This window comes from Gambusia affinis, linkage group LG10, assembly GCF_019740435.1.
Source record: "Gambusia affinis linkage group LG10, SWU_Gaff_1.0, whole genome shotgun sequence".
In the NCBI taxonomy this organism is placed as follows: domain Eukaryota; kingdom Metazoa; phylum Chordata; class Actinopteri; order Cyprinodontiformes; family Poeciliidae; genus Gambusia; species Gambusia affinis.
In genome coordinates this window covers 27,054,782-27,080,511 of record NC_057877.1, presented here as the reverse complement: position 1 = coordinate 27,080,511, position 25,730 = coordinate 27,054,782, and the positions used below count along the sequence as shown (strand labels likewise).

The 25,730-nt window shown below is 35.4% G+C and overlaps 4 protein-coding genes across 4 annotated transcripts in view; 1 reads left to right on the top strand and 3 right to left on the bottom strand.

Moving 5' to 3' along the window:
• The window catches only part of LOC122838867 (contactin-associated protein-like 4), an 84,258-nt gene extending 78,930 nt beyond the window's left edge, over positions 1–5,328 (bottom strand). The window contains exons 1-2 of the mRNA XM_044129882.1: positions 5,007–5,328; positions 3,489–3,759 (exon numbers count right to left, since the gene is read on the bottom strand). Of these exons, the coding sequence (XP_043985817.1) occupies positions 3,489–3,573 (85 nt within the window). The 5' untranslated portion in view covers positions 3,574–3,759; positions 5,007–5,328. The remainder of the gene's footprint in view (positions 1–3,488; positions 3,760–5,006) is intronic.
• A 13,463-nt stretch (positions 5,329–18,791) lies between these two features.
• ncbp2 (nuclear cap binding protein subunit 2) lies at positions 18,792–20,996 on the bottom strand. The gene is made up of 5 exons (XM_044129220.1): positions 20,846–20,996; positions 19,954–20,040; positions 19,774–19,868; positions 19,498–19,636; positions 18,792–19,241 (listed from the first exon to the last, which is right to left on the bottom strand). The coding sequence occupies exons 1-5, from the start codon at positions 20,918–20,920 to the stop codon at positions 19,143–19,145; spliced, it is 495 nt and encodes a 164-aa protein (XP_043985155.1). The 5' UTR covers positions 20,921–20,996; the 3' UTR covers positions 18,792–19,142.
• A 589-nt stretch (positions 20,997–21,585) lies between these two features.
• On the bottom strand, positions 21,586–23,249 carry fkbp2 (FKBP prolyl isomerase 2). The gene is made up of 2 exons (XM_044129221.1): positions 22,688–23,249; positions 21,586–21,958 (listed from the first exon to the last, which is right to left on the bottom strand). Exon 1 carries the CDS (start codon positions 23,134–23,136, stop codon positions 22,720–22,722), a length of 417 nt encoding a protein of 138 aa, XP_043985156.1. The 5' UTR covers positions 23,137–23,249; the 3' UTR covers positions 21,586–21,958; positions 22,688–22,719.
• Positions 23,250–24,317: 1,068 nt separating this feature from the next.
• On the top strand, positions 24,318–25,261 carry si:ch211-162e15.3 (protein NCBP2AS2). The gene is made up of 2 exons (XM_044129702.1): positions 24,318–24,434; positions 24,507–25,261. Exon 2 carries the CDS (start codon positions 24,564–24,566, stop codon positions 24,867–24,869), a length of 306 nt encoding a protein of 101 aa, XP_043985637.1. The 5' UTR covers positions 24,318–24,434; positions 24,507–24,563; the 3' UTR covers positions 24,870–25,261.
• Positions 25,262–25,730: the final 469 nt, after the last annotated feature.

Below are 25,730 nucleotides of genomic sequence, written 5' to 3'. Positions count from 1 at the left end.
CTCTGCATCCCCTCTGCATTACTAACTTAGAAGACCTGAGAGGTCTGGAAGGTTGATACAATAACAGCAGATCTTTAATGTATTGTAATTGTAATTACGTAAATTATTTCATTGATTGGATTAATCGTGATTAATCACTTGAGCCATAAACACTTCTGTGAAAAAAGGGTCAATATTGTTCAATCTGAGAGAGTAGATCTGGGCTAGATGGCTTTTTTTGAGTCTGTGTCCTCCTACTAGCAATTGATTATTAACTTAGTCAATGATTATTTCAATACTCGATTAATCTGATTAATCATTTGAGCCATAAACACTTTTGTGGGAAAGGGTCAATATTGTTCAATCTCAGGGACTAAATCTGGTTTAGAATGGCCAACTAAACTTAAAGAATGGCCTTTTTTCACTCTGTATGCTCCAATTAATGATTAATTGATCAATGAATTAGTTAATGATTATTTCAATAATCAATTAATCATGATTAATCATTTCAGACCTCAACACTTTTGAAAGATTGGTCAATTTGGCAGAGTAGATCTGGACTATAGTGGCCAATTAAACTTGTTGGATGGATGTTTTTGAGTCTATGTCCTCCAGAGAATGATTAATTGATTATTAACTTAGTCAGTGATTATTTCAATAATCGATTAATCACAACTAATCTGATAAATCATTTCAGATCCTAAACACTTCTGTGGAAAGGGGAAAATATTTCTCAATTTGAGAGAGTAGATCTGGACCAGAGCGGCCAGTGAAGACTGGCTGGTGTTAACAGGAAGGAAGGAGATGATGTCAGGTGTTTTATAGAGGAAATAATTGCCATATGTTGCAGTTATGTCTGACGGGAGAGCTGCACGCGAAAAAGAATTACTTCACAAGCCTGTAAATGTCAGTGATGCACTTGAGTCTGAAGACGAGAAGGTCTGGCAGAGAAACGTCTAACGACGCAGCGCAGCTCCTTCACGACAGACGCAGTCTGGATTATTTACCTAACAGGCTTGTTCGGGTTCAGATTTACAAATCCACATGATTGAGCAGCTCAAGAAGCAAAGCGTTAGTGTGGGTGTGACGAAAAGGCATTACACAGATGGAGAGGGACTACACTGAAAAAAACCTGGAGTGACATTTACTCAGAAAAACCCAGGCACGTTTTTACACTCAGACTTTTTGAAATGAACATCACAAAGATTTTAATTTTGCTTAGTATTAAGGCGTCTTTTTAACAAAAACTCGTAGGTGAATTTTAGAAACACATTTGTAAAAAACAGATTCTTTTTTGGAGTTATAAAGAATATCATATCTGTGCCAAAAATCTCTGAAATTTTAGATTAAACTCAGACGTTGTCTAGAAAAAAAACTGACATTTAGAAAAGTTTACATTTTTCTAGAAAAAACCCTCAAACTTTAAGATTAATCTCATAAATTTTCCAGAAAACTTTCAAAAGGTACATTTTCAACTTCTGAAACTCAGACATTTTCAAGTTTTTTGAGAACATTTCTGAGATTTATCTCAAACTTTCAGGGCTTCATGTATAGATGAAGCTTTGACCCTTAAATGGCTTAAAACAATTTTCTGTGACAAATTAAGACAAGGTTTAATTAGTTGGTGGCACAAATGCATTGTGGGATACCTTGCCAGCCAATCCCCACTGCCACACACTTCAAAACAACTAAGTTAATTATTAAAATGTTTTTTAAAAGCTCTTCATGTAAGTACGTTATAATTTATTGAATTAAAGTTAATATTGCAATCATTCTTGACCAAAATCAAATATTTATCTTTTTCAATTAAACACAGTCTTAAAATTTACAGTGTTTTGGACATTGTAAATTAATGTCTGGTTCATGTCGACAACACAATTAAATTTTACATCCATTTGTTAAGTTCATAACTTATTGAAATAGTTTAGTTCCTTCTACTTTGCATGTCATATTAAATTTACTTGCTCTACTTTTGTGTGATACAGATTTACTAACTAATTCAAAGCAACACAATAAATTTACCATGACATTTTAAAGTAAAGGTGCTAACTTTATAATTTGCAGTAAAATTTACAAAATGGGACCAAAAAGTAATTTTTTCAGTGTAAAACTGAAGGAACTTTCCACCCTTTTTGCAGCTTTAACAATAATTTGATTTCCAAGCTCTTTTATTGCCTCTAAGGATTAATCTTGACAAAAGACAGAAAAATAAAAGCTGTAACTGACTGCAAACGTAAACACACCCTGTGAAAACCACCAGCTATTGTTTGTAATTGTTTGTTATGGTCTTCATGTTTGAGTTGCAGAGGAAATTATAACTTAGGGAACACAATTTACCCGTTTGATAACACTGCGGATCAATTTCAGCCCATGATATTTCCCCGCTTTAAAAGCTGTTATCTCTCCCAAACAATCAATAAAGCTAAGAAATAACAGAGCCTATCGATGCTTCTCCTCCCCGTCCTCCTCCTGGATCCATCTATTGATTTCCACAATCGATTTCAGACCCATCTCCAGCTGATTGAACACTTCTGAAAGTATTTTGATACAGTAATCATTATATTTCACTGAGCTATCCAAACTGTGCAAGTCATGAAACTAGGAGTTCAAAACCTCCCATGTTAAAACAAAACAGATCACAGGAATGTAGCGACTCAACAGAGTTAAGATCCATGGAGACGATAAAGTGGTTTCCTTTAAAATAAACCCTCTGCTCAAAAATCAACTCACAAGGTTTTTTCTGGAAGCTTATTTGAGTATAAAACTGGAGCAAAAGCAGAAGAAGAATCTCCCTGTTAAATCTTCACTCATCTCCAGTCACAGACTCTCTTTTCCTTTCTTTCTTTCTCTCTCTGTCTCTTGCTTTTGAAGAAAACATGAAATGTTTCAAAGGGAAACTGCTTTTATTTTTGCTTTAAAACGTTCAGAATCAGGTCACTGACTGAAGAGCATCTCTTAAGGCTGCAGACTGAAGATCTGTCTCTAATCTGAAGAATTAGACAAAAATTTGTTATTCTGCGATTGAAATTCACCATACATCTGTTTCTGACAAAATTTGCAAGATGAGAATTTTTTTTATTAAAAGATGGACATCCAGAAAGTACGGGAGACAATTAGAGCCAACAAAAAATACAACAATTTATCCTGACTCATATCAGAATTCTGACATTTTTTCTCTGAGTTTAATTATTTTTTTTCTGAGTTCTGACTTTTAATCTCAGAAGGTCAAAGTCAAAATCCTGAGACAAAAAGTCAAAACTTTATGACTGCCTTAAAGGCAGATGCAGGATTTTTTTCAATGATCTGTATACATTTGTTTCTGTTGTTTTTGGCATACTTAGAAATTGAATGTAGGCTACTAAATGCTCTATTGTATCAAGTCATTTATTTCGTCCAGTTGAACTTAAATCCTACTTTGCTAACACGTAAATTACCTCCCAATTGCTTAAAAAATGACCTAAAAAGTTGCGTGAACAACGAGCCGCACCAGAAGCGCACGAGCCGCTCACCTTCTCCACCTGTCCCGCGTGATCCAAGCAGCGCTGAGGCGACAAACGCGATAATCCCAGCGAGTATTTGACTCCTCGGAGACATGTTGAAGCGCCAGGATGCTGAAGAGCGAAACTCCGCTTGTCAGAAGGCAGCCGATCCGTCCGCCGCAGCTCCTCTCCGGCTCCGCTCCGGTGCGCCGCGCCGCGCCGCGCTGCAGCAGAGCCTGCAGCAGGGTGTAGAGGCTGGCCAGCAGCCGGGGAGAGGGACGGAATCTCTTACACCGACTACCTTGTGTCAGTTAGAGCACGCAGGGAGAGGCAGGGGGGATTTTATGAGGCTTTGGCAGGTCCGAGCCAAAAGCATAACCGCTGCTTCCGAGATGCTGGCGGATTTAAGACTTCAAGTAAGAGAAAGTCCTTAGTTCAGCACAGAGAGAGCAGCAGGCTGCGCTACCTTTAACTCTTTAGGTCGCTCCCAACTGTGTGTGGATGTTATACAGAGGTGGGCAAAGTTTCCAGAAATTGTACTCAAGTAAGAGTAGAACTACTTCAACATATTTTTATTCAATGAAAAGTAAAAAGTAGCCATCCAAGAAATTACTCAAGTAAGAGTAAAACAATGTTTTGTTAAATGGCAAGTCAAGTTCTGAGTAACTGATCAAATGATCAGTCATATCGTTATAGTTACATTTACCCAGTTTCATATATTTTAATAACTTTTTTGAAAAAAGTTTACTTTTAGGAGCATTTTTGTACTTTTTACTTTTACTTGAGTAATTTGTATCACAAAGTATTGCTACTCATGAGCAAAATTTCTAGATTTTCTACCCACTGAATGAAAAACAAAAATGTTTTAACCAGAAATTCCCCAGACACAGACACATCAACAGCTTTTGTTAATGTTTCCAAATCAATTTCCAAATGATTTGGAAACATTTTCTTTTGCTTGATTATGTTAGCTTTTGTTACTTACAAAAAATATTGTCATTCTGGTCCTTAAAAAACCAGAATGACAATTCTGGTATTTCAATTTAACTTCCGTTTGATTATGTAATTTTTAAATATTACGTAATCAGCATTTGAGTAAACTTTTTTACTTTTACTTGAGTAATTTCTTGGACAGCTACTTTTTCACTTTTACTTGTATAAAAATACTTTGAAGTAGTTCTACTCTTACATCAGTACGATTTTTAGGTAGTCTGCCTACCTCTGATAATCACACGGACTAAAATATAAGGTCACGTGAAAATTTTGGTATTTTATGCCGATCTTTGGCCTGATTTCCTTTTCCAAAGCCCGGTTTTCGATAATCGGAATGGGTCTTAAAAACATCTAAAACAATGATAATAAAAATAAGTTTATTTATTCCGCCAGGGATTGACAATGACACTAGCCAAACGCCTCCAAATATTTTGTAACAACATAAAAGAGCAAAAACTTAAAACCTTACAATTAGCAGTTGAAACGACAAAATAGAAAACAATTTAAAAAAACACATTATAACAAAGCTTAACGACTAAAAACACAAAAACTCACCTCCACATCGTAGAGCCAACTTCCGTTCTCTCTACTCTTTTATCCAACGACTTTTATCTTTGTAACGATTTCTGCTCTTAAGAAAACTCCACAAACTGTCGCCATTGCTTCCGAGTCGTCAGCCATGTTTGTTTACTCTAAATTCACGTATGGTATCGCGGGGTTTTGAGGGATTTCCTGTCTGGAATCTAATAAATCTTGGTGAGTGAAACTGTAGTAACAAAGATTTGTAATTTTTTTATTGTGATATGTGTGTGGTTGCTCAGGTTTCTAAAAATGGGCGGATAATTTTAAAATCCTATTTTGTGAACCAGACATTAAACTGCTGCTGCGCAAGTTACTCAACAAGTTGTTGCTAGGTAACCAAAGAGCGAGTGAAAAAGCTTACAGTAACTCTTTATTTATTTTATATTATTATTATTATTATTATTATTATTATTATTATTTTTTTTTATTTTATTTTTTTTTTTTTTTTATGTCATACTTTATTTTGGGAGTTTAAGAATTTGTTTGAAGTTTTCATTCTTTTCTGTACTATTTAAAATTTGTGGTTAACTGAAATACATGAAAATGTTTGTTTATGGTCAGAAAGATGGTAAAAATTAAATATTTTTTGTGGTCCACAAGAAAAAAGACAAACTGAAATACTTTAATATTGATTTTCTTTTTTACTTGTACATAACGTCTAAGGTCACAAAGAAAAGAAAATTAAGTCAGACTTTGAAATGAAAATCCAAAAAATATTTAGTTTCAGCATGTTCAAACCTCAAGTTTGTAAATTTACCATAAATGTACCAGTGGGGTTTCAAAAATACAGCTTAAAATTCAGATTACCTGTCATTCCCATGCTAAAATAAGATTATTTTAGAGTATATATTTTATGGGTTCTCAGCAGCCGTTATGTTCAGAAAAACGAGCACTACAAAGAAAACAAAGTGTTGAAATTACAAACATGTTCTATCACTTTTTGCACAGTTTTCCTTAAAATATTTAATTAGAGAAATAAAAGAAAAATCTTAATTTTAAGTAGTGAAGACTGTATTTAATCTACACAAACCAAAGAAAACAGAAAAAAAACATTTTCTGTCACCTTTCCACAGCTTTTAAACTCTGAATATTTATTCAAACTTTTGGTTAATGAATATTCACATGTGTCTTACTTCATAATCCTTTTTTGTGCCATCGCCGTATAAAGTGCCACTTAGGATGTTTATCAGCATCTTTCTGTGTTTATTTACTCTAAAAAGCAACATTATTAATGTTTTTACTGGATCAAACCCTGAGTTGATTTAACGCAAAGGGATTGAGTTTTAGGTTAATAGTTTTACAATTAACAAGGTTAGGAATTGTTTATGTTATTCTCAGAAAAGAAATCACTAAAGATTAACAAAGTTTGTTCTTTAATAACAGATGAAACGGGCGTAGATCTTTGGATGAAAGGAATCATCCTGTTTTCTGCAATTATTGTGCAAATTTAAGGTATTGTAACACAAAAAGGCCCCTGAAAAAGAGCTTAACAACTTCACTGCAGTGCAAAGATAAATCCTCAAAAGATGCACCTCATTCTTTTGGGAGAAATTTAATCTAATCCTTCAAGGCTCAGCACTCAGCTGCAGAAGTAAACCTGCAGACTGAGATTTTGTTTCTCTCATCTGGCGTCCTTGTCTGAACAAAACAAAACAAAAACTGTACTTTTAGTCGTGCAAAGAAAACATTCTGACTTTCGAAGTTCAGTTTTAAAACCCGTCAGGCTAAAAATTCATAAATGACAAAAAAAATGCACAATACTCAGATTTACTTTCAGAAATAGAAACAGGAAACACTTACAGGCTTACCAAAAATAGTTTGAAACTCCCAAAACCCACAAATCCAACCAAAACCAAAGCAAATCTTTCACACATTTCTTCAACAGTCCTTATTAACCGCGTTTAAACTCCAGGAAATAAACTCAGGCAAATCTTTAAAATGAGAAACTTTCTTGTTATTGAGAGACATAAAAATCCAGAGTTTTATATCTTTTTTTTTTTCTCCGAAGAGTTTTTGCGGCGGTAGCGGCTCGTACTTTTGCGACGGTAGCGGCTCGTACTTTTGCGACGGTAGCGGCTCGTACTTTTGCGACAGTAGGCAGACCAGGAGTCGAATCCGCGACGTCCAAACGTTGGGCGTGCTTTGGATCTTTAGCATATGAAAAGCTTATTTCTAGTGTTCTTCATGCTGAAGATGGATCCTCTCTAATGAAAACCAACTAATCTCGTTAAAATAGCCAGTTTTTGGTGTGATGTGGAGGAGTTTAAATTAAATGCACTGGGGACCCGATCAGTCTCATTCCATCTATGAAATAAGCATAATGTGAGCAAACTACAATGATTTACATATCATTTGCATATGCATGGCTGTACATGTGCAGAGGGGCTTATTTTGGCATGAATCTACTCCACATAGCTCTATTTCCCTGCAGTATGTAGCCCTCAAATGAACACTAACGAGACCTGGGTGCGAAGCCAGAATGAGCTGTGTGCCGGCTGGTTTGTTTCCCCGCTGATACAGCAAACTGCCAGCAACGATGAAGCCGCTGTGTGATCATATTTAACAAAGCATGTAGGGTAAGGGATGATGGCTGGCAGCAAAAAATGAGAGGAGGCACCTGTTCATTTGCGGTGCGATGAAAGAAGAATGACTCTGAACGAAGCCTGTGGAAAACAGCCTGTAGGAGTTATAGCGGCAAACACACGCTTCCTTGAACAGTGATTTTAACAGTTAGGGTACTCTTTTATTTATTTATTTGGCACAAAATGACTCTTACATGAGATTTAGTTTGGTGAGCTCCATTCAGAATCAGCTGTTTTAGGGCGTCTTGTCACTTTAAGTGCAAATAAGCTGCTTCTAGCCACGCCCCCAACTCAACATTTTACTTGTGAAACACTTTAAACTTATCAAAGAGCTGGACGTTAATGAGTATAAAGGTTAAGAAATGAAGACCACAAACAGCCAAACAACAGGTGGATTCCAACATGTTGCCTCCATATAAGTTATTTTTTCACTTGGTAAATTTCACAATTCTCCCTAAACCTAAATTGTACATCCTTGTGACCACTTGATGCTCTCTCTCTCTTTTAACTATGTCATTAAGGACAGATGTTTAGATTCACTTAAGTGTAGAAAATAGGATTTACCAACCAAAGTGGACTGAAACATTATTAGGTTGAGCTGAGCCTGTTTTACATTGGCTTTAAGGACAGTTTTCTGAAACTACGACGTTTCCTCTCTCAAATTATATTTCATCTGTCATTTTCCCAAAGTTCACTCAACTCGTGCTGGAAGGCTGCATCATCTGTCACCAGAAGGACCTGATTCTGAGGTAAATGGGTTGATGAGGAATGTGATCTGAGGTTGTTTCTCTTTCAGGTCACACACCTCAAAACATTTGCAAAGCACAGCGTTCTCACTTCTGATGATCCAGCAGCTTCTAACTGGTATGAAGATGTGTCAGGTCTTCCCTTTTAAGATGGGTGGAGAAGAAGTGGAGGTCGTTAGTAACTGTGAAAAGCAAACTTTCCACCAGGTTAGGAAGCATTTTTAAACTTTCTTCGCAGATCTAAATGAAGTTTGTTCAGATGATTCAATGTGTTGTCCAGAAACTCCACATCTAAATTGTACTGAGAGTCACGATGGCTTGGATTTTGCTCTTATCAATCACCTGACCTTAAGAGTGATTTCACACCATCCCTGTTTAGTCCACTTCAATCGAACTCCAGCTTGGTTGTCTAGGAAGTCCAGTTTACCTGGGAATGGTCTGAATGTGCAACTGAACTCTGATGCAAACCAAAACAGCAAATTCTGGTCCGCCTACAAACAAAGGTCTTGGTTCGGTTGAAGTAAACTCTGGTGCGGTTCGAATGCATATGTGAACGCCAAACTGCTCCAAAAACAGGAAGTGGACTACAAAGTCAGGCATGCGGGGTAAATACAACCAAAACAAACGTGTGAGTTTAATGCTAGTGGGAGAAACAACTCTTCTTTTCAGGGTTTTAAATTAGTTTGGATTGTTTGACACAATGCAGTGTTAAAGCAAACCGCAGCAGCTGAAGATATAACAAATGTTACAACATTGGTCTGCAATAGAACTGAATCTACCAGACTATCAGGTGTGAAAACACCCAAAGAGATACGTTACTGTTTACAGTGGCTGACATCTTTACAGTTTCGTCAAAGTTTCTGTTTGCCTGTTTTCCAAAATGTTCTAGTGTAGTGTGTGTCCCAATTTCTCCCTTTTGACAAGATTCGATTAGATTATTGTGATATCAGAATCGTTCCGGTTTAAGATTGGGGAGATTCAACATGTTGGATTGTCTTGGCCCGATTTTGCAGTGCATGTGGTGTTCTAACACACTCACTCTCTGGTTGCCTGGCAACTCACTCACTCTTTGGTTACCTAGCAACAACTTTTTTTAGTGGCCTGCGCAGTAGCTGTTTAAGTTTCTGGCCTGATAACTGCTTAAAAACAAAAAGAATGCTGTGGAGTGAAAACTGTGGACAAAAGAGGAAAGGTCATGTCAACAGTTTGGCAGTATTTCACATATTTAAAATAAAAATAAAAATCAATAATTATCAATATTGACTGATATTAAATGATTATGCTGTGATATGTATTTTAGCCAAACCTACTAGAGCCTGACTAAAAAGTAGACAAAAATCGCATTATGGAGAAGGTACGTGCCTAACCAGTGGTAACCATGGAGACAATGCCACACCGTCATGTAGCCTAGCACGTATGGAAAAACTGGTTAGCATCTCGTCTTTTGTACGTTTTTAAGGCCGCTCTGGTTTAAGAGGAAATTCTGTTTATGACATAGTGACATAAATCATGTGGTGTGAATTCAGGCAAAGTTGGTAATTTGATCAACACATCAGGAGGTACGGGTCGGGTTCTAAGCTAGCTGTTTCCGACTATGTAAATCCGGCCGTCTATGAGACCCAACCAGGTGGGTTACGTTCACAGACAAATTAACTCGTGGTTTCTACCTCGAACAGGTAGGAACCACAAAAACAGGCAAAAACAACTTTGGAAAACAATTTCAGTCGCTCTGTTCAATACTCCCGTCCCTCACTATCGACTTCCATCATGGAGCCTCGAATGATTTAGTGACATTGTTGCAAAGAGAAAATTTCTTCATGCATACATTTTTATATATTATGTATGCAACCATTTAAACCTTTCATGTCTCCTTTGCTTGAACTACTTTGTTGGCATTCACTTTATAAAAAAGTAACACATTTCATTAATCTGCCCACTAATAAATTTCCCTGTCCTCTTTTTCCCCAAATATCAGGATTAGCAGTAAATGTGCAGATTTGTAATTGCCAGTACTAATTAGCCAGGCTCTGGTGTTTACGTTTATACTCAAATATATGCTAGGTCAACTTGTTCTTTTAAAATAAATTAGAACAGAATTAGGCAGCTGTTTCTGGCATAATATGCTGTTTGTATTTATTAGTTTCTCACCTGCTGTTAGTCACAGTTGGCTGATATTACAAAAAAACTCTCAGTCACAATTATTCACTCACTTATACAGTCAACTGCTCCCCATTGATATTGAAATTTCTTTGTCTGTTAATATGTAAACAGATTCACATGACCACGCTCCCCGATGTAAAGGCAACACAAACACATGAACAAAAGGAAAACAATTATCTTATCAAAACGATGCTTCTGTTTATCTTTTTATTGTGAGCCATTAATCCAGTAATGCCGCCTCCCAGCAGGACAAAGAGCTTATTGATTGAATTTTTGTTTTTGTCACTCATTTGGTTTGTCTTTTACTTCTGCAACCTTGACACATTACGGCGCGACAGCTTACCAATTCACCTTTAAAATTGTTTCCAACCAGAATGATGAATATTTTGTAAGCTAAGTCTGTTAATTATAAAATGAGCAAACACCAAAAAGGTTGCTATTTTAAATTGCTAAAAATTTATAATCAGAGTATTTTTTCCAGCTGTCTGTACCCAAAGTGAAATGAGTAATAAAAAAATCTGTTGAAAATCAATTATGGACAAATTACTTTTCATAATCACTAGGATCTAATAACATATTCTGCAATAGAAGAATGACATTTGCTTGTTAAATTTTTTTTTTTGAGAAGCATAATATTTCTCGTTTTTCTAAAACACATTTTGGCGCTAAAATAAGGTGAGGAGGTTTTGCTAGGATCGAATTGGTTTATTTCAGAAAACTGCAACAGAAACACTTTTTTCACATGATCAGCAACAGGATGTTACTACTGGCAGAAAATATGAAGACGACAACAGGAAGTGGTAGCAGGCATGTTTTTTAATGACTTTCTGTGTGAACAAACTTATTAATGTGTGATTTTGTTGTTATTGTTTCCTAATTTATGGAAACACTAGAATTTCAAAATCGTGTATTTTTCTTCAACATTAGAATATTGATCACATTTTGCACACACTTGTAATGGAAACACAGCTACAGATCTTTTATCCATCCATCCATCCATCCATCCATCCATCCATCCATCCATCCATCGTCGTTACCACAAACAGCCAAACACACACTTACACACTCATATGACCCTGCAAGGACACGTGGGTGTAGAAAAAGAATGGAGAAATAAATGAAGGGTCAGGCTTCAGATTTCATATCAACATTTCACATATCCATATTGAGTAAAAAAAAAAAAGAGCGCAGGACATTCAACTCACATTTTCTACAGTTCTGTCTGCTGAGTCCCATTCTGAATATTGATAGAAAAAGAGGTTATTTCCCCTTCACTGTCCTTTATGCTTGAGTTCAGCTGATATGAGATTATTAAATTTCATACTGGAGCTTATAATGGTGGCCGTGCCTGTCATCACAATTGGACTTGCCTGGGGGCAAACAGTAGGTGTGTGTGTGTGTGTGTGTGTGTGAGGGAATAACTTCCCCTGAAAAAAAGAATATGTCCTCATGAAAGCTTCTGCATTTCACCAGTCGCTGCTACTGTACTGCGGAGATAGCATTAAAATAATTCGCCCACATCAGATACCGACGGCCATTCAGCAATATTCCTGATATAATTATTTGATTTGTTGCTTAGCCTTATTGTATGGAAAGACTGTGAACATATTTTTTAACACTTGCCACACATTCCTAATTAGGTTTGGAGACTCTGAGCACTGCAAAACCACAAACGTTTACAAAGTATTTTTGGTTTAGTGCCCAGTTAAAATATCTTAGTACACTTGAAATAAGGCGAAACTAACTTCTAAATAACTTTTCAGCAAGATACACGAGCTTGTTTTATGGAAATAATTACTTAATTACAGACAGTTGAATATTGGGCATTTACTCAATTACATTTATTTGAGTAAGTTTTTTTTGAAAAAACAAAAAACCTTTTAGGAGTATTTTTACTTTTACTTGAGTAATTTTATTATGAAGTATTTCTACTCTTACTTGAGTAAAATCTCTGGATTTTCTACCCACTGAAGGAAAATCAAACATGTTTTCACCAAAAATTCACCAGACCTGCAGTTTTTCTTAAAGTTTTATACATTTTTTGTTTAAAGAAACTGATTTTGAACATTTTTTCTTTTGCCTGATTTTACTTTTTGTTACTTATATGACAATAAAGTAAAGTAATTTCTGTCCTAAATTTCCAATTAACCTCATATTGCTCCGCCTGATGATGGCAATTAAAAAAAAAAAATCAAATGATTGATAATTTGATCAGTTACTGAGTACTTCAGTAAACTTTATACCAAATACTTTTGTACTCCTACTTGAATAATTTCTTGGACGGCTATTTCTACTTGAGTAAAAATTTGTTTTTGGGTTTTCTACCCACCTCTGATTACAGATTATTTTACTCACAAGACATTTTCCCACAAGTAAAATAATTTGCCAGTGAAAGTAACAGTTTTTCACTAATATTAAGGAATTATCTACTTTCACAATGTTTTTTATTCATTAATCAATAATTAGTACATTCATTTAGCATAAATGCTGCCTCACACCGTCTGATTTCACATTTTCATGAGTTCTGTGGTGGAAAATACAAGTTTACCAGATAATACAAGTTTTTTTTCACAATCCCCTTTTTATATGTAATATGTAATGTTTTATATTAATCTCATCAATTTTTACTTCATTTCCACAACTTCTATGGTTTTTTGCAGCAGTGTATTCTTCTTGTCAGAAACTTTTCATGTCTTGCTAGACAGATTGATGAATTTGATTGGCAACCAATCAGAAAAATTAGTGAACCGTCACACATATTCCCAATAAAATACATTGAATTATTGGCTTGAAAATAATTTGGTTCTGTACTAAATCAATTACCAATAATAACTGTGCTATTCCAGGAAGGTCAAAGCTGTTTCTAATGCAATATGGCTAGAAAACAAATGCTGTTGTAAATTTAATTAATTCCTGAGTGCAACCAAGAGTAGACATTGTTGTTTTTGTTCATTTATATATGCTTTTTATTTTCTGTCTGGCTCTCCGTATCATGCAGTGGTAATTTTTGCTTTTATCTTAAAAATGAATTCCAATAATTCAAGGTTAAGGTGACACTGGACATTAGAAAAATACTCCGTCTCATGAAGGTTTATTGTAAAACCGAGAGCGGCTTCTCATCCTCACACATTCTGTCTTGTGAAAACAAACTCTGTTACTTATCTTTTGGGACGACTTTAACTTTGAGAACATAGAAAATACAAGTAAGGTCAGACAAGAGAAGATAAAACACAGAATAAATAAGCTTTGTCAGTACTGAAATATTCAAACAGTGAAGAGCTGCAAGCAGTATCTTTCTCCATTCCAGTTATTCATCTTCTTAGAAAATACTCTTGCCTCTTAAATGTTTTATTATATTTATTGTTATAATTTGCTGCAAGCTATTGTTTTGGAGAAAGCAAAACGTCTCTGAAACGTTCAGACTACAACAATCACAAACATGCAAAGTCTGAAGAAATGTGAGCCGAAACTTGAGCATTTAATTAACTTGTACACAAAAATAACTGAAACGTGAAACCTAAAGGTGTTGGAAAGCAGGATTTTCTGAAATAAACAGGTAATACTTACAATACAATGGTCATAATCAATAAATTATGAAATCTGTTCTGATGAAGCTTGATTATCAGATTAAAAGTGCCTAATAGTTTAAGGTATTAGAAATAGTTTAGATTAAATCTATATTTTAATGGTCTGATAAAATATTCCAATCTTGGTTTCTAAAGTATTTCAATAGACTTGAAAACATAATTCTAGGTGTAATTAAGCTATTCAATTCAAACTCAGAAATATTTTATTGATCCCAGAGGAAAAATAAATATTTACAAAGAGCAAATTATTTTCTTAATGTACTTTTTATTGCCTGTTTCTGTACATCCAGAATACACAGTTATGCAGAGTGGATTGGAAAGCAGAAAAGGCCACCATGCCCATAAAGTCTCTGTGCCAAAGACAACATTCCCGATAACCTTTATGACTACAGACCAGTCACTCCAACTAAAGCATTTTAATTAACTGGTTCTTCAGTACATTAAATTCAGCCTACTGGCCTCCTTCGATCAATAACCAGAAAGGTTCCACTGAGGTGGTATAATTTGAAATGGGTCAGTACATTCAATTCATTGCTTATTAGAAAACATGTACGAGGACATTTTATCTAACCATCTCCTCTGAGCTCTAATAATTAGACCTTCATCTCTACATGAATAAAAGTTTTCCTTTAAATAGACGTACTTCTATTCGGGTTTTTACCGTTTCTAAAAACAGCCCACCCAGCTGGCTTTTGGCAATAAGTTCATGTTTTTTGGCATCTGGAAAATAATCCTTTTCCAGAACCTTCCAAACGTAACGTCACAAATCAGCGGGCACTGACCTTTCACCTAGTAAGCCCAGCTCAGCCCAGCCCGTTACCTAGCAACCCCAGCAAAGTTCCGTCTGTCACCTAGCAACCTAACCTGCATTCCAGGACATAGTAACACTTTATTCGAAGCGGTGTGCATAAGACTGACATGACACTGTCATAAACATGACATAACATCTGTCGTGAACATGAAGGAGTTTTTATGAATGTTTACTACAGTAGTCATTTGGTAAATAATGACACTTTTAATGCAAAGTTGACACTTAATGGACTTGATGCAAGTTTTAATGCAACTTTGCTTTGAAAGTATCATTTACCAAATCTTAATTTTAAATTTCATGACAGTTAAATATCCATGAAGACTCCCTTGTGTTTATGACAGTGCCATGTCAGTTTTATGCACACCCCTTCAAATAAAGTGTTACCCAAGTCACTTGCTCAGTTGGTTTTACCACTGTTTGCACTCTACAATGGCTGCTGGAATAAAACAAGTGCTTTTTGCTGACTTACCATCCAGCAATTCCTTACTGCATTCTTGTTGGTTGTGCAGGAGACTCTAGCTCTCCTTGTCAAAGATGTACGGTTGTGTAATTGCGCGTCTGTTAGCAGCCGTTATTTATGTGTGAGTTTAAACTTTGAATTTGAAAACATAATTCTGGTGTAATTAAGCTATTCAATTCAAACTCAGAAATTAATTTTGTTTATTTGGGTTTAAAGTGACAAGGCGCCCTAAAACAGTTTATTCTCATAATATTATGACTATTCTTGTAATTTTATGACTTTATTCTCATAAATTTATTTTATTTTTCTTAGTACTTTGTTGTAAAACTGAAATATAAATGAAATATTTATAACATCTTACCATTAGTTTTATGGTATAAAAGAATAAAAATAAACCGCAGTGGGGGTTTTTTTTATTCAAAATGTTGTCATCCCTGTAAAAAGATTACCATTTAAGACCTGACTTTCAGTAGCACACTTTTTAGACTGAAGCCAGGAAAAGGCCAAACCCTTCTTGTAAATACACAAGCACACCCACACCAGGTGACAAATACAGTTGCAATGTCAGGCTATTTAAGGTGGGACACGTTCCCGTCTGGCAGAAGGACTGTGACAGAGTCAAACCCCGTGGATGACATTGGCTCTGCAGGATTCTGCTCATTTGTCAGCAGCAGGTTAGTCCAGGACATCATGAGCCACTTTCTGGCCAGAGTACAATAAATATTAACCTCAGCCTGCTGAGATGCAGCCATTTACCGGCAGCTTGGTCGAATCAAATCTGCTCCAGAAATGAGCGAGGAAGTTTCACATGTCAGGACTTGTTTTGGTGACAATGGCTTTAAGGTTTAAATTTTAGATTTCTAATTGTCTCTCCATGTTTCCACATGTATTTTTTCCACTAGGATGAACAAAACAGTGTAGAAAAAGGCTAAAGAAGGAAGATATTTTAAAACATTTAGACTGATAAAAATCATTTTCAAGTTCTAACGTCTTGGGCAATACAGTTTTACAAATATTTAATAATAGATGAACTCAAGGTTCTTCATTACATGTTTCACTTATTTGACACAAACTATGAGTTAATCAACCGCACAGTCATATGTCGGCTATTAAAGCATATAGGGTGTTGAAACAGGTGAGCATAATCAGGTGGAAAACATGGCAAAAATATCTATAAATGGAATATATTCCCAAATGATATTACAGCAGGTAACTACTCCTTTTAGTGTTTTTGACTAGCACAACAGTGGAGACCTTTTAAAATAATTTATGTGCATTTTTAAACCAGTCATTTTGAATAAGATTTTCCTTCCCCTTAAAAATCCATTTACATTTGGATTAATGTATTCCTAAGAAATTTAAATATGCTTTTCTATAAGCCAGTACAAACTAGAAAGTGTGCATTTGCTATGAAAATGCAAGCGTGAATGCTGAGTGCTTTTGGTGAAAATGGCAAAAGCATTTGAAGCCAACTGCCGAAGACTTGCAGAAAAGTAAGAAATTGTCCATGCAGTGTGAAAAACCCACATAGAAGCTAAAATTAGCTAAAAAGCTCAAACTAGCTAAAATACTAATGATAGCAAATAGGCTGCCACTGGCATTCTGGGTTACAGTAATATATTCCATGAAATGTAAAAAAAAAAACAAAAAAAACTTTTCTCAAATCTTCTTTGTGGTAAGATCATATAAGTTTTTCTTAAATCCATGAAAACTCATCATTATGTAAGGTAGGTCAGTTCAGCTGGTGCTAATAATCAGGGGCGCCGTATAGGGGGAAAGTTAACAGGGGTGCCCAATTTAATTATTTGTCATGGGGCCCAAGATTCCTGAGGTCATGGGTTCAATCCCCAAACTGGCCAATTGAAATCTAAGGTCTTTTAGACAATCAACACTTTAAACTAAAACAAGACAGGAAAATAGAATCAACACTTCAAAATAACAGAAGGCTGAAAAATAATGTCTCCATCATTTCTGCCTTTGTCTCTATTCAGTTCCAACTTGACCCCATCTGAACCTTTTCAACCAGACTAATAAAACCAAACATGAACTGGAGTCAGTTTTCCGGCTCAGAGAGCTTCATCTTTTTCAGCTGAAGCATAAAAAATGGAAAATCCTCCCCAGCTGGATGAATGCAGCTCCTATAGATGGGGTGGAGATTCTCTGTTATAATAAAAACAGGTTAAAATCCCTTTCAGACGATCCAGCTGCAGCGGAGTAAAGGAGATTAGAGACAAACGGATCCCACGTCCATCTTTAAATCCCCACAACTCACATTTTCAAAACTGGAGTTTTAAATTTCAAGTATTTTTCTTAATTTGAATTTAATTTAAAGGGTTAAAATTAAGGTAAAGTGTGTAAAAGTCATTATTGACGCTTTTTACTCGAGTTTAATAGAGTTTTTGCTTTATTTAGCTCTCTGAAAAAAACATGAGCAAAACAGGGTTAAAATGCCAGTCGATCTTTTTCTTTAACAAAAGGCTCCAATGGGAATCATGGTGCGTTTGCCTACACCGCCACCTAGCGTTCGTCTTTCTTAGTACAATTATATATTCATTTAAACAGCTTTCTGTGTTTTTAAATCCTGTTTTGATATCGTTTCTGTCAGTTATTTCTTTTTTAATGTGTGTTTTTTGGGGCAGTGTGTATTTTGTTCTGTCTTGTTAATTTTATATTGAAATATTTGTTTTTGTGCTTTCTTGTCTTGGGTAAAAGGATAAATTTTAGCTATTGTGCAAATTTACTGCCACGAATTGTGATAATGTTCATTAATGTAAGCTGTCTTAATCAAATCAATTTTTTTAAAAAAACATGTGGCCTTAATAAAGCCTAAAAGTAAAAATAGAGAATTACACCTTTAAAAAAAATAACTATGTACTTTCAGAAACCCTAAATCACTGGATACTGTTTTTAAATGTCAATCAATACTGAAAAACAAACTCAAATTTTGCCTAAATTGATTTTTTTATGGTAAACAATTTGACATATAAATTGGTCATGATTACTGCAGCTGTAATTCAATCTGCATTTGTAATATTTTAGGTGCTTCTAGATTTATTTTACTTTCCGGACAAAATTGAGAGCTTCACATTTTTACCATGAACAAAATATGAACAGGTCACACTGGACAAAAAAATAAAATAAAATTACTGAGCACCAGGGAACAAAACTGTGTATTTTTGCTTTCATTGATTTTCCATCTAAAGTGTATTTTAATTTTTACATTTTAGGTAAATTTGCTACAAAAATAAATTAAAATTGAAAGGAAATCCTGTAATTCTTCTGTAAAATGTTTCAAACACCAGTGAAGGCAGCAACCAGATTGTTTTTTGCAATTACCAAACCTCAATGTAAATTCATTTATATATATGTGTATATATATATATATATATAGGAAGAAAAGAAACCTTGCATATTAAAAAAAAAACATCTTTATTAAAATAAATGGTTAATAGTTTGACAAATTTTCATTTAGGTAAAGAAACTCGGAGCAAATGATGCTTTCTAGACAGGGAGTTAATCTGATAATTTTTTATTGGACTTTTCAACTTTAATTAAAAAAAAAATAACTTAAAAAGAAAGAAAAAAAACACTCAGCCTGAAATCGTTTACGTTGGACAAAGACGCGTTTTAGCCAAAGAAAGTTTTCTTCACATCTTTAGCTCCAAGTTCCACCTGTAAAGTTCTTCTTCTTCTCCTTTTCTAGAGTCTTTCCAGATGTTGCTGGGAAATGAATCCGTCCGGGACGGGATCGCACCGACTCTGTCTAAAAAGAGTTCGCCCTCTCTGTGCTCCGATGCTGCTGAGCTAGCTTACCATAGCCGCCTCTGGCCGGGTCGTAGTCCTGCCTGTACTCATCCCTCACCTGAAGAAACCAAACACAACCAGAGGAGACATTAAACACACAACGACAACGACTCAGACAGGATACTACATTCAGGTCTGTCATTACAACAGGTTTTACTGGATGATAAATTGTCCCAGAAGTAATTGTTATAAACAATAATGTTGTTGCTTTGAGACCATTTCTAAGTAATATAATGGTTAAAGTAATGCAGGAACACATTCTTAAAGACCAGTAAACTTTAAATTCTAATGAACATTTCAGTTCTTCTTCTTACTTGTCCTCCAGATTTCCCGCGGCCGTACTGCCTGCCCTCCTTGAAGCCGGCGTCCCAATCCGTCCTGATGATGCGATCGTCCAGCCGTGTGCCGTTAACGAAGCGCATGGCGTTCTCCGCGTCTCCCCGCGTGTAATATCTGATACAACAGCAGCTAAGGCGTATGTCACCCGCACACTATGTGTTTAAATTCATTAAAACAGTCAGGCAAACACATTTTGGGTGTGGAAACTGCATTTTTTTCTTTGTTTGACACATTAAAATTGGAAAGGATACTCTACAAAACAGAATCCACAAGCCGTCTTCTTGACTTTATCCAGACCTATGATGATGCGCTTCACATCGCCACATTTAGAAAACAGCTCATGCACCTGTTTTCACAACACAAATCAAAACTAAATAGACCTGAAATGTTTTAATGAGCCTTTAAAGCCAGATTATAACTCAGGGTTGTACCTGCTCCTCGGTGGTGTAGAAGGAGAGATTCCCCACATATAGAGTATTGCTCTGCTTCAGCAACTTCTCCTGTTCATAGCGATTCCCCTAAAGCAGGAGAAGCAGAAAAAATTTGAATAAAATATACTCTGAGAAAGATAACATTTCAAATCCCATCTAAAATGAATCTCTTATATATTAAACTGTAGGAAATTAAACACGGATATCCTAAATCTACAGTAAAATAATGTTTTCTTCCAAAAATTAATTGATACAACAGCAGCTAAGGCGTATGTCAGTCTGTTTTTAAATGTCAATCAAAAAACGTTTTTAATGCAAGAACTTGATGAAAGTTTTGATTCCATCTATGTGGATTGTGTTTCTCTGAGGAAAAATTTCAATGTTTGTACATTTTGTGATAAAAAAAAACGGTATCGTGAACAGCAAAAATATGGCTAAAAACAATTTGTTTTTTAACCGAGTTCATCTTTTAAACTGAATTTCTTTATAACTGAATAAAAGCGCAAAATGGGAAAATGTAAACTGTAATGTTTGATTATGAAATCATGGCTGGAAATAACAATTTAAAATAATTGTTCCTTCCATTTGTTGGCGCTTTAACAAAAGTAGATGAAGATAGACAGTAGCTGCGGAGCAAAATATAACCACTTTAAAGACTGTTTGCGTTAGACACATTTTCTCATATCATGATACATTTAAACAAGTACAAGCCAGTGTTTTTTTGCTTACATGTGCAGCAAATTCAAGCGAATCTCGGGGTTAAACTACATCATAGCAACAACCGCGTTCATTCAAAGACTTTAGCCGTTAGCTTCACAGCTGGCTAACTTGAAAAACAGTTTAAGCTAATTTAACTTCCACGCCGCCGTTAAAAAGTTTCTTCCTCACTCACCTTAAAGTGCTGGTCTCTGTACTGACTGACCTCGATGTATGAATCACTATTCAAAGCATTTAGCTTCGCGGACATTGTGGAGGAATCGCAGCAAAGCGCTCCGCTGCTTTTTTCAACACTCAGAAACGGAATACAAGAATTTCCGGTTCAGGTGTGCGTCAGTTAAAAGGTTCCGCCACCACAGACGGTTATAAACAGCGCCCTCTGCTGGTAGGAAGCTATTACTCCAGAATGGGTACTAATGAGATGTACACCGCAGCTATAATATTGTATATAAAATAACTATCACACACCAGCCTTTCCCGCAATTAATTTTCTTTGTGAGAAAAACCAAAATTTTCCCCCAGTTAAATTCTCTTTTTGCCCTAAATTTTATTTATATTAACTAGTTTTTCAGCTTGTGTGCTTGGATTAAAATATATCTTGTACGCAGCAACACCTTAAGCCATTATTACTTTTTCTTCCTGTTAAAATTCATAAAAATATTGTATACATCAACATTTTAAGATATGTCTGAGGTGTAATTTATGTTTTTATATGTTTAGTGCCTTCAGTAATCTTCTGCTTGGTCTTCAAATTGTTCTAATTTGACTTGTGAACATGTTTCATTTATTTATGAAAATAAATGAAACTTCAGTGCTGGTTTATTGCAAATCAGAAGTGTTCAGGATGCTCTTCCACAATCAGAAGACATTAATTATTCAAAGCTAAACAACGTACGTATAAATAATCACCGGCACTTAAAAGGAAAAAGTTAGGGAAACATTTTATTGTAATTACAAAACAAAAATGATTCATAATCACTTGGCCCCTGCCTCAGTTTTACCTGATTTACTGTCAATCATTTGTGAAAGTGGAATGTAGAAATGTAAACAAGTTTTCATAAAGTAAAAATAAACAGATGAAGTGGTGTGATGTCATCTTGAACAAAAGCTGGACTTCACAGCCTAATATCATCGTTTATTACGTCATACGATCATTTAAGTCCTACTAAAAGGAGAACAGAGGCTCTGCTGGGGTCTAGATTCATTTCCCTGGTTTTGATTTTAATTTTCTTGATCATTCTTCAAAAGTCAGGAGGTTTCCACTTAATGCAGCAGCAATTCTTGGATTCTGAAAGAAGAAGAAAAAACTCAGATAAGAGGAGGAAGCCAAATCTAGATTTAATTTGTGATCTACAGAGGAAGATCTCATATTAAAAAGAAAGCCGAAATATAACACTATTATCCTGCAATGTTTAAATGTAAAAAGAAATTCAGATTTTTTTATACATGTAAAAGTTAAGCACTGGTCATCTAAAGAAGAATCAGTAACAAACAAACTAGAAAAAAATCTAATCAATTTGAAATAAGAGATTAATTGAAATCAAATTAGGTAAAATAAACATATTAATCTGTGTGTTAATCTGCTTTGTGAATTACTTAATCATCTTATAAGTACACAGTGATATACTTTACTGAGTACAATTATGTGGAAGTTTTAGTATTTTAAAGACCAAAATTAAAATAATTAAGTTTGTAACATAACTATAATTTGAAGAAATACAATTTCTCCAAGTCAAGCCAATTGTTGGTAGTAATTTTTACATTTTTCTTGGACGGATACTTTTACTTTTACTTAAAATACTTCAGTACATTATTTGGTTACTCTAAACATCACTGAAAATAATCTTGTTATTCATTCACTTAAGTTACTCAAGTAAAAGTAGAAATATTAACTAATAAAATTACTCGAGTAAAAGTAGTAGTGAAAATAAGTGAATTTCGCCCAAAATGTTATTTAAGTAAATGTAACTGAGTAATTAAAACCAGTTTTAACATGTAAGAAACAAAACATACTTACAAATTTCTTTAAAGCAGTCGTTTATTTCTACGTCAAAGGTCCGATCTCCTTTCGATGCTCAGCAGCTCCACTTCGAAGATGAGCGTCGCTCCTCCGGGGATCTTCGGCGGAGCTCCGCGGTCTCCGTAGCCCAGCTCCGCCGGGATGACCAGCTTCCTCTTCTCGCCCTCGCACATGCCCAGCAGGCCCTGGTCCCAGCCCTTGATCACTTGGCCGGTTCCCAGGGTGAAGGTGAACGGCCGGTCCCGGGGAATGCTGCTGTCGAACTCCGTTCCGTCCTCCAGCTTGCCGGTGTAGTGCATGTTCAGCACGTCGCCTTTGCGGGACTTGATGGGACAGTTGTCCACTCGCTTCTTGATCCCGATCTGGAGCTTCTTCTTGTCGGCTCCGCTAACCGCCGCGGGGCCGAGGGAGAGAGCCGCCATTACAACCAGCAACAGCAGCCGCATTGTTCCAGAGTAGGAGAGATGAAAAATGAACTAATTAAGAGAGCTAGAAAATCCCTTTAGGAAAAACGGATGTACGAGCAGCACGACCGGATGTAGTTCACCACATGGTGTTACCGGATAAACATCCCGGAGGATATTGGGACTGAACATTTCGGTCAAAGAACTTTTTTCCCCCCCCTTTTTTTATTTATTAAACAATTTTGAACAAGTGTACAATAACACGTGGCATGTACATAAAACAAGTCATACAGGCTTATGGCACACATAATTATAAGACAATAAAAAATAAAAATACTAGTAATTAAAAATAAAAAAGTAAAATAAAAATATAAATTAAAATTAATCAGACATCAAACAGAGGGAAAACAGAATGACAAAAACAAACAGAAAAAGACAAAGGGGCTTTAGTTCTCAAATAAATTTAGATCATTATAGGCGTTCAAAAGTTGTATTCCCTGCTTGTTTTTAGTTCGGTCAAAGAACTTGTTTTCTTTGAAATACTAGTTTTAAAGAATACCGTTAAGGATGGTGTTAAAACCATCCCTAACTTTGTACAGTAAAAAATGAGTTAAATTGTTTTTATAAATACTTATTTTTTGTAAAGTCGAAAAAGTTTGGTTTTTTTACATTTGTATTTTATGTTGTATGTAATATAATAAAGTTGACTGTTTATACGTCTACTCATTTTAATTAACATTTAATTTAATAATGTAATATGTATAGTGATTGTTTTATTATAATTTCATAATGAAAACCAAAGAAGGGGGGCATATATACATACACATAAACAATTACACCTATTAACAATTGTGAGATAAAAAAGCATATTAATTCTACTGATATACATGTATATATACATACACCCATCCTGGCGTGTGGATGTGTTTGTGCGTGTGTTTGTGTATTTCTGCTGCATTTTCCAAGACACCCTCTGTGTCTGTTGGTTATTTAATACTATTATTCTAGACAATTCAAGGGGAACACATTTGTCAAGTTTAGAAAAGAACAATACCATAAGTAAACTATCTTAACTCAACAAACTTCTTCTCACAGTATCTATTCATGTAGTATCTCACATGAATTCAAACAAAAAAGTTAACTCCTGCCCTTTATTCAACAGATTTTTGCCTGCTTTTATTCTCGGCTGCAGATCAAAATATTCTTGACATCCAGCAGGGGGCAGTAACACAACTCAATTTAATGCAGATTACAATAACCCTGGAAGAAGAAGAAGAAAATTCTCTTGCGTTACCAAACATCCGCTGTTTCTATGTCATTTCAATTCAACTTCAGCTGAAGTAAGTGAAATTTGTACTGACATAAAACATATGTATTATTTATATTCTTAATGAAAACTGATATCATTGCAGGGTTGAAAGAGGTTAAAAAAGGAGAGAAGAAGAAGCAGCTAACCGACTGCGGACAAAATGCTATCTCGCATGTTAGCGTATCTCGTCAACAACCTCCAGGTTATTGAGAAGTTGGCGGAGTCCCGTCCGATCCGGAGGGCGGCTCAGCTTACGGCGTACGCTCTCACCAAGGCTCAGATCGTCGGCCGGGACACTTCGGAGCGAGTCATGCGGTCCCAGACGCTGCGGCAGGTCCGACAGGAAGCCGGCAGAGTCCCCGGCGACCTGGAGGAGGCGAGCAACCGCCTGCGCAGAGTCCGGGAGACGTTCGTGAAGGAGGTGAAGGAAGGATGGAAAGATGGCTCCAGACGGATAAAGAAGTAAAGAAGACCGGAGGGTTTCCGGGCTGCTGAAAGGACTGATGATTATGTTGAAGTTTAGGTCTGAATGAGGAAATATCAGTTTGACGCGAGTCTAACAATCTGCCTCAACTAAGCTGACAAGCATAACTGGTTTGCACCTTCTCTTGTTTCAAGATTAACTTCACCTTTTTGTTGTTTTTAAAAACACAAGGAAACGGTTTTTATTGTATTGGAAAGGGGAAAAACTCTGTATAAAGTAATATTGGAATATTACTACGACGGTCATTCTGGACCATACTAAGAAAAAGTTACAATAAAATAAAATTTACGAGAATAAAGCCATGATAACTATATTCAATACGTAGAATAAAAAGTCATGCATTTACCAGAATAAAGTCTAAAAAATTCAAGTAAAGCCGTGATAATGAGAAGAGTATCACTTTATTCACACTTTTACAATCGAAACATCATCAAATGCCTTTAATTTAGGGACTTTCGGTCCATTTTTATTTATAGCCACCTTAACCTACACAAGATTTATTTTCTTCATTGTGAAATTCACAAACTGCTGTCCTGCCAAAGAGCTTCAGCAGCTCTGTACTTGTACAACATATTTTGCTGGAAACGTTTTTAAATGTGTAAAAATGTATATGTATGTATATATAATAAATTTATCTGCCATTACAGTTTAAATAAAGACTAATTTATAACAGATTATTTCCAAAGTGAGTAAAGATGCAAAATATATAAAGAAAGTTTGGAGTTAGCAATATTTTTGAGCTGTGTGAGAAAGACTATTTGTCAAATCAGAAATTATTCCACCAACTTTCATAAATTATTAATATAATTTGTATTTGTAGACATTTAACAAAAACATTCAGAT

Bases quoted from the DNA above. Each gene is read 5' to 3' on its own strand.
- ncbp2 (XM_044129220.1), bottom strand. From the start codon at position 20,920: ATGTCCGCGAAGCTAAATGCTTTGAATAGTGATTCATACATCGAGGTC. The intron at 19,869-19,953 runs GTACAACCCTGA...TTGTGAAAACAG, and splicing joins TCTACACCACCGAGGAGCAG to GTGCATGAGCTGTTTTCTAA. The intron at 19,242-19,497 runs GTAAGAAGAAGA...TGGTTTCTTCAG, and splicing joins GCGGGAAATCTGGAGGACAA to GTGAGGGATGAGTACAGGCA.
- si:ch211-162e15.3 (XM_044129702.1), top strand. From the start codon at position 24,564: ATGCTATCTCGCATGTTAGCGTATCTCGTCAACAACCTCCAGGTTATT.
- fkbp2 (XM_044129221.1), bottom strand. From the start codon at position 23,136: ATGCGGCTGCTGTTGCTGGTTGTAATGGCGGCTCTCTCCCTCGGCCCC.